This window comes from Hordeum vulgare, chromosome 4H (assembly GCF_904849725.1).
Source record: "Hordeum vulgare subsp. vulgare chromosome 4H, MorexV3_pseudomolecules_assembly, whole genome shotgun sequence".
Classification (NCBI taxonomy): Eukaryota; Viridiplantae; Streptophyta; class Magnoliopsida; order Poales; family Poaceae; genus Hordeum; species Hordeum vulgare.
Genome location: NC_058521.1, coordinates 602,082,923 through 602,091,560, shown reverse-complemented (window position 1 = coordinate 602,091,560; position 8,638 = coordinate 602,082,923). Strand labels below are relative to the sequence as shown.

General features: G+C 42.0%; 1 protein-coding gene across 1 annotated transcript; it reads left to right on the top strand.

Moving 5' to 3' along the window:
• The first annotated feature begins 4,395 nt into the window (after window positions 1-4,395).
• LOC123447502 (transcription factor RAX2-like) lies at window positions 4,396-5,801 on the top strand. Its single transcript, XM_045124111.1, has 3 exons — window positions 4,396-4,531; window positions 4,894-5,023; window positions 5,270-5,801. The coding sequence occupies exons 1-3, from the start codon at window positions 4,396-4,398 to the stop codon at window positions 5,799-5,801; spliced, it is 798 nt and encodes a 265-aa protein (XP_044980046.1).
• The last annotated feature ends 2,837 nt before the right edge of the window (window positions 5,802-8,638 follow it).

Here is an 8,638-nt window from a genome sequence, read left to right as displayed (position 1 = left end):
ATGTGGAAGAAATAAAAAAGAGAAAACTTTATGTAGTAAGTTAGTTGTGTGGCATAGATCTTAGAGCAACATTTAAGGGTAAGGATAAGACGTGCTGAAAGCCTATGCTTCAAATATCCACGTTCGGAAAGATGTCATTTACTTCTCCAATGACCCATTTGTAATTTTCATTTTCTTTCGAAGTTGTGTGGCCTGGGTCAGAAACTTTTAATCCATCACACTTTGTAGATAAAAAGACGATCTGCTATATATAGCCTAAATTTGACCTATCAGGCCGGGTACTGTGAACCATGTGGGTCAGACAAGGGCGGCATCCTCCTATTTGCCGCTCAGTACGACAACAAAGCTTACATGGACCAAAAGTGGAGTAGCCCATTTAGTAAGTCTCCCATTTTTCTCTGGTAAAATAATTTATTAAAATGTTAAAAAAAATGTTATCAACAACATATAAAAGAAATCCGAGAATATGCCCAAGAAAATATTGTTAAAAAGTTTAAATTTTAAAAAATGTACGCCATACATTTGGAAAACTACTTTTTATTTTTAACAAATCTTGGTGCCGGTGACGTGATTGCTTGTCCTCGTATGATTCAGTGTCCTCATATTATTACTGTATAAACACGACACGCTTTCTTTTGCATTTTCCGATCAGGTTATCAATCAACATCAAGGCGCCAAGGGATCCTCGTACATCATTCCTCCCAACGACGCTCTTGTCTGAAACATCATGATCTGCCATATAAAAAGAACAGTTTAGTTGAGCATTCGAAACGGACATACCCTGCTTGCATTTCATTAGTTGCACAAACTGGCACTGTCAAGGTCCATGGATGACATACATGTTGATTGTTCCATATATTTATCTGTACCATATGTAGTTTCCCAGGACCTTCCTGCCAGATTAGATACACTAGGTTATAATGTTATACTGTATTATTGAACAACCTGATAACGGCCTCTTCAACCGGAGGCTCAAATCGTGCCACCTTTTCAAACTTGACAGCTCAAATGCATGTGAGGCAGCGTACACCAGCACCGTTTTTTTTAAGTTACACTATTACTTAGGCAATAAGAGTTGATGTAGTGTAATGTAGACGTTATGACATGAGCTGAAGTCTGAAGCTTTCCTTCTATTACATGGATCTGTTTTATTTTGAAATCAAGTTGCTGTAAACAATCGAGCGCCAAAAATACCTGAATGAAAAGGCCCACATTTTCGTGACTAAGGGATTACTTTTACTGTTCACAAGAAAAGTTCTACCGCAGCGTAGTTTCATAGAGATATTCAAACACCGAGAGATAATCCATTGTACTCCCTCCGTAAACTAATATAAGAGCATTTAGAACACTACTTTACTAATCTAAACATTTTTATATTAGTTTACAGAGGGAGTATTACACATTTTGTCGTAGATTCTTCCTGTGAATTCTAGGCGTTAAAGAAATCAACATCCTTTCATTGGTGAGAAAAGTTTATGAAATGGCCTACTTACCATATATGTCTACCCAAAATTTATTGTACTATTAAGCAACTATAATCGGCTAACCTAGTCATGCCATGGATACCGACGTACATGAGCGTAGACATATGTTAATTTATCTCCTTTTTCTTAACTTACCAATTAAAAGGCCACGGCTTCACTTTTCATGATTGCCTCTTGGACAATTTGGAATGAACATAACGCTAGTGTGCGAGAATGTATCAATCATGCCGTCAACTATTTTCTTCAGCACCAGAAGGGGGCGACGTTGTGGAATATTGCGAGTGTGAAACCCTTTGGGGTTCTAATACTCCACTTGTTTTAAGGCTTTGGCCTTTTACTACACACTCTTTCTTAAATAAACAAATCTAGCAAAGCTTTTGCCATTGTTTAAAAAACTTAACCTGCACTAAGTGTAGCTGTTTTCTGTTCTTATTGTTTTGGGCAATAAATGTGATAGTCTTTCTGATGGTCCTTAGGAGAGTTACTCTTATGGCAAAAATACATGGATGACTGAAATTACCATGGCACAGATGATATTTTATGAGCAGAATAAACAACACCACATCACATACATCAAATATATCATTGGTGTGTATGCGCCTCATCTTTGGCTCATGAATAGTATAAGTCAAATACTTAGCATGGATGATCTTTGACTCGACTTCACATTGACCAATCGACTAGGATTTACATCAATGTTCCCTCATTTTCATGATTTTCTGTGAACATCAGAATATGTTTTAATAAAATATCTTCAATTGTAATTATGGGATAACGTCGACTTTATTCAAAAATAGAAGGAAACAACACAAAACTACTTTTGTATATTTCTCTTATGCAAAGATTCCTATGTAAGAAGTAGAATACCTGGCAGCAAGTCGAAAATTTGACATTCAGTGTAATCCTCCTGAGGATCAAAGCAAGGGAAACAATTTTCCACTGAATGATATCATAAAAGATTTGATATTGGTGTCCAAGAGGTGCAGTGGCGGATCCAGGATCCAGGCAGGGGACCTGGGCCTGGGGCATGCAAAATCAACAACATCTTCACTGTAGCATCTTGGGCATTATAGCAACACTGTAGGTGCCCTGTAGCAAGCCTGGGCCCGGGGCTTCGTCCAATCCTAGTTCCGTCCCTGAAGAGGTGCATCACCTACTCAGGTGTCTTCCTAAAATTCCGTGCCCTGACCTTTCCCCATCCAAAAGAAACCTCTCCTAGAAAGGTCTTCCTTAAACCTCATCAAACCATTCTTAAAAGGTGAATCTATCGGTCTTACTGTTACTTGTGAGAGGGACTTGGAGTGGAGGTATTTGTTACGAAGCAATTCATGTCAGACCACATACTCACTCAGTAACTTGAATAACCACTAGTAATTGTGTGCATGCAACGCAACGTTATATCAAAAAAATATTAATTGCATTGCGCCTTAATATTAGGAAAGAAATTGATTGCATATTTATATTAGGTAGAATATAATTACCATATTATACTATAAAATATATTAACTGCATTGCACGTTAACATTGGGAAAGATATTGATTGCATGTCGATATTTGGTAAGATAGAATCACGTGGTTAGCAGTAAAGTTTATATTAGGTATGATATTAATTACATGCTAAACACGTTTAGCACTAAAAATCGGAGCAACATAGACCATTCGATGGATGAATGGGTGAGATGTGTTAGATCTCCGCAAATCACTCGTTTTATATTTGTATATAGAGGTAGAGTTATAGATGTACTAAGTAAACACCTATTTTTTAGTTTGGCGCCCTCAACTCCGAGGCCATCATGATCTTTTGGCCCACAAATAAGACCCCCCCATTCAGCTAGTCAATATTTATGTTTACGTTCATCACATTGTCAAAATAGGAAAGATCTATAATTTTAATCTAAACATTTTTGTACCCTTGGGTATTTTGAAAAAGGATACCAAAAACATCGGTTGGCTAGTGAGAACAATGTAAATGAGTGATCGCAAAAAAAAAAAAAAAACAATGTAAATGAGGACAAGACACCTGTGTAAGATACTCAATATCCTTCCACTCATTATTTAGCATCTTACCATGATGGATAGGGATACCAAGATACCAGAAAGGTCTCGCAACCAAAAATTTGCTTATACTGGTCTTCAACCTCTTTAACCTTGCCAAAGCAAAATAGCTTGCTCTTATGAATTAATCTTGATGTCAGAAAGTTCTTTGAACATGCAACTTCATATGAATTGGCCTTTCCATGTCACGTTCGATGAAAATGGTGCTACCACCCACATACTAAAGTATGGACACGCCACCATCCACGAAAGTGTAGTATAGACCTATTGTTATTATTATTTTGGAAAAGAAGGATCACCCTGGCTTGTGCATCATTTGATGCACAGTCATACATCCCAGTACTGAAGTAGTACAATAGGAAGATGTGGTATGGAGTTGCGTTGTTAACTAGAGGGGATGGAATGATGTTCATGTAGCTGATGATCTCATATTCTTTTTAGATAACGCAAGAGGCCTTGTTGCCACCATACACGTCAAGTTCAATCTAGTTTTAAGGACGAATTGTCAAGTGTAAACAAGCATGTGTTGTGCCTCCCGCGCATCGGCAAGAAGTGTCGCTTCCTGAACTTTTTTGTACAGGCATGATTGATTAATCGTTGGTTGTGAATGAAGGCCTAGCTTGGGATAACTCTTAATTAGGTCTGATGCATTCCAGGGTCACATATATACTTATACAAAATATGTTTGGTCAACTTGCTCGGTGCAGCAGGGCCGCTGGTGCTCGATGGATCTATACATGTATATATATATAACCCGTTCATTTCCTGCCGGCCGGGGGAAGACACACCTAGACGAGCTGAACCTCTCACCTCAGCCGGCGTGTGCATTGTGCCATTGTGCCTTCTCCGGCGATCGATGGGGAGGTCACCGTGCTGCGACCGGCGGAGTGTGAAGCGTGGGGCGTGGTCGCGGGAGGAGGATGCCATCCTCACCAGCTTCGTCCAGAGGTTCGCCAATGCCGGTAACTGGATGACACTACCATACAAAGCAGGTGGTTTATTTGCTCTACCCTAGTATATATTCCTACTACTAATTTGTGCGCGTGCATGGACGGTTTTGAATTTCAGTGTGAGAAATATTTCACCCATTACCGAAAATCAAACTGAAATTCGCTTATTTTGGTTTTCATTTTGAGCCGAAGGACAAAATTTCCTTTTGAATCAAACTGACACCATCAGAATGTTTTCTCACTGGCTGGATTGGCATGCATGATTTTTTTTTTTGTGTGTGTGAAAATGGCCCGGATCTATTATAAAGTTGAACACAAAAACCTCAAACATAATAAAAATTACAGCCGAGTGTTCATCTTTCCTTTCTTACAATTGGTATGTGTACGCCTGCATGGATGATCAGGCCTTAACCGCTGCGGCAAGAGCTGCCGGCTACGGTGGCTTAACTACCTCCGCCCGGCGCTCCGGCACGGCCGCTTCACCGACGAGGAGGACAGCCTCATATTGTCCCTCTACGCCGACATCGGAAGCAAGTATATACTACTCCCTCCGTTCCTAAATATAAATCTTTTTAGAGGTTTCATTAGAGGACTAGATGCGGATGTATATATACATATTTTAAAATATAGATTCACTCATTTTGTTTCGTATATAGTTTCATAATAATTTTTTTGAAAAAAAACTTATATTCATGAACGGATGAGTATATCGCTAGCTAGCTGCATGCATCTCTTTGTTACTCGTAAACATTAGTCTGGCAGCTGAACTTATGTCACCAGGTGGTCCGCGATCGCCGCCAAGCTCCCTGGCCGAACGGACAACGACGTCAAGAACCACTGGAACACCAAGCTCAAGAAGAGGCACCTGCTGGCCATGGTGCCGTCAACAACACCTCCTACCGCGGCCATCGACAGCCCTTCCGCCTCGGACGCCGATGAATCCTCCCTCCCCCCTCCTCTCGACGAAGCCGCCATCGCCACGGACGACGGCGAAGAGCTCACGCGTAGATCGGAGGAGCTGTACGCCGAGCTCATGGGGCTCATCCAGCAGCAGCCCATGACCGGGGACGTGAGGTCGTCATCGTCGTCGTTGTCATCGTCACGGACGGCTTGTGCAAGTTCTGCCGGCGGCAACAGCGCTGCATGGCCCGTAGACGACAAAGAATTCTTGCCGGAGTCTAGCGGGAGCAGCACGGTCGTTGAACTTGACGATCCTTGCGCTGCTCACGCATTCGGTGCGGCGTCTTTCCAAGACTTGCTGGCCTCATCTTACGACGAGGTCATAGGGACGGAAGGGTTGCTCTACTACTAGCTAGGGACGAATTGCTTCTACGTTCTATACTTTCTTTTTTACAAAGGATTTTATTTACTTAAAAAGTTTTAAGCATTACACCCAACCTCTGCATAGTTAAGATGCACACAGACACATTCGAAAAGTACAAAAAATATAACAGTGAATATAACAGCGATAGACGTAGTACAATTATGTTGACGTAAATCGTCGTCGTTTATGAAGGACGTATCCGGAGATCACGCGGCCATCCACGTGGGATAAAAATATCCCTGGTCACCTTCTCCAGTCGCACAGAAGCCTCCGTAAAAAGGTCGCGAAACTCCGTCCATTGTAAGGTGGACCATGAACGAAGAATACCTATGCATCGGAAGAGAACCTGCAAACGAGATGAATTTTTATCATTAAAAACCTTGTCATTTCTACTCAGTCATATCGACCATATAACGGCAAGCGCTCCTACCCTTAAAATGGTTCTAAACTTATAATCAATCCCAACTAACGAGTTATCAAAAACATTGGTTACTGAAGTTGGTTGATACAAGTTCGAAGCCATCTGGATAGCTGACCAAATAGATCATGCAAACTGGCAATCGAAGAATAAGTGTTTTATTGTCTCTTTTTTAGGACAGAATACACACACTTCGTGTTGTCATGCCAGTTCCGTTTGACGAGATTATCTTTAGTTAAGATGAAACCTTTGCGAAGGTACCACGTGAATATTTTTAATTTGAGTGGAACCTTCATGCTTCATATTTTTTTGTTATTATCGACTGACACAACAACATGTACCAACGCCCTATGCATGGAATCCACCGAGAATTTCCCATTCCCACATAAATTCCAACAGAACTCATCGGAACCTTATGACAGATGGACCGATGCCAGGCGTCCCAGCAAGGCGTTCCAAGACTATAGTCTCATACCAATTAAGTCTCGTGTGAACGTCACAACTCGTAGCGAATCTTGCATAAGAGAAGCAAGTGTAACATCTTTGTGCCATACAATATTATATAGAGTTGGATATTGTTCTCAAAGGGTGGTATTACCTAACCACTTGCCCTCCCAGAATCTAATTTCAGATCCATCCTTAATCTTAAATACCCCAATGCAAAAGAAATGTTTCTTAGTCGCCATTAGGCCAGCCCAAAAATATGAGTCACCATGTTTTCATAGGACCTGTGATAACGGTTTTCTGCCAATGTATTTATGTTTAAGGAGTGTTTGCCAGACATCGTCCTCCGTAAGTAGTTTAAAAATCCACTTGTCCAAGAGGGTTGAGTTCTTAACCTCTAGGTCATGGATCCCCAGTCCTCCCTGGTCTTTTGGTCGGCGGACGACATTGCATTTAGTCAGTCAATGTTTCTTTTTCTCACTGTCTCCTTGCCAAAAGAATCTTGATTGAAAATAATCCAATCTTTTTAGGACTCCTTTGGGTAGTTGGAAAAAATATATAATATATAGTACCAATATTAGTTAGTACTGAGTTTATGAGAACCAATCTTTCTCCTAGGGAAAGCAGTTTTCCTTTCCAACTCGTGAGTCTTTTTTGCAGACATTCTTCGACGTGATTCCATTCTGCATTCGTTAGTCTCCTATAATGTATTGGTATTGTTGGAAATATGCCCTAGAGGCAATAATAAAATGGTTATTATGATATTTCCCTGTTCATGATAATCGTCTATCATTCATGCTATAATTGTATTAACAGGAAACAGTAATACATGTGTGAATGAATAGATCACAATGTGTCCCTAGCAAGCCTCTAGTTGGCTAGCACGTTAGTCAATAGATGATCATGGTTTCCTGATCATGGACATTGGATGTCATTGATAACGAGATCACATCATTGGGAGAATGATGTGGTGGACAAGACCCAATCCTAAGCCTAGCACTAGATCGTATTGTTCGTATGCTAATGCTTTTCTAATGTCAAGTATCTTTTCCTTCGACTGTGAGATTGTGCAACTCCCGGATACCGTAGGAGTGCTTTGGGTGTATCAAACGTCACAACGTAACTGGGTGACTATAAAGGTGCACTACGGGTACCTCCGAAAGTGTCTGTTGGGTTGGCACGAATCGAGATCGGGATTTGTCACTCCGTGTGACGGAGAGGTATCTCTGGGCCCACTCGGTAGAACATCATCATGAGCTCAATGTGACTAAGGAGTTAGTCACACGATGACGTGCTACGGAACGAGTAAAGAGACTTACCGGTAACGAGATTGAACAAGGTATAGGTATACCGACGATCGAATCTCGGGCAAGTTCTATACCGACAGACAAAGGGAATCGTATACGGGATTGATTGAATCCTTGACATCGTGGTTCATCCGATGAGATCATCGTGGAACTAGTGGGATCCACCATGGGTATCCAGACCCCGCTGATGGTTATTGGCCAGAGAGGTGTCTCGGTCATGTCTGCCTGTCTCCCAAACCCGTAGGGTCTACACACTTAAGGTTCGATGACGCTAGGGTTATAGGGAATTGTTATACGAGATTACCGAAAGTTGTTCGGAGTCCCGTATGAGATCTCGGACGTCACGAGGAGCTCCGGAATGGTCCGGAGGTAAAGATTGATATATAGGACGGATGGTTTCGGACACCGGAAGTGTTTCGGGCATCACCGGTAACGTACCGGGACCACCGGGACCACCGGAGGTGGTCCCGGGGCACCACCGAAGGGGGGCAACGACCCCGGGAGGCTAGAAGGGCTAAGTGGGGAAGGGAACCAGCCCCTAAGTGGGCTGGTGCGCCCCCACCCAGCCCATGCGCACCAGAAAAAAGGGGAAGGGGGGGAACCCTAGCTTAGGTGGGCCTAAGGCCCACCAGAGGGGTGCGCCACCCTTCCCCTTG

Bases quoted from the DNA above. Each gene is read 5' to 3' on its own strand.
- LOC123447502 (XM_045124111.1), top strand. From the start codon at position 4,396: ATGGGGAGGTCACCGTGCTGCGACCGGCGGAGTGTGAAGCGTGGGGCG. The intron at 4,532-4,893 runs GTGGTTTATTTG...ATGGATGATCAG, and splicing joins GACACTACCATACAAAGCAG to GCCTTAACCGCTGCGGCAAG. The intron at 5,024-5,269 runs GTATATACTACT...TTATGTCACCAG, and splicing joins TACGCCGACATCGGAAGCAA to GTGGTCCGCGATCGCCGCCA.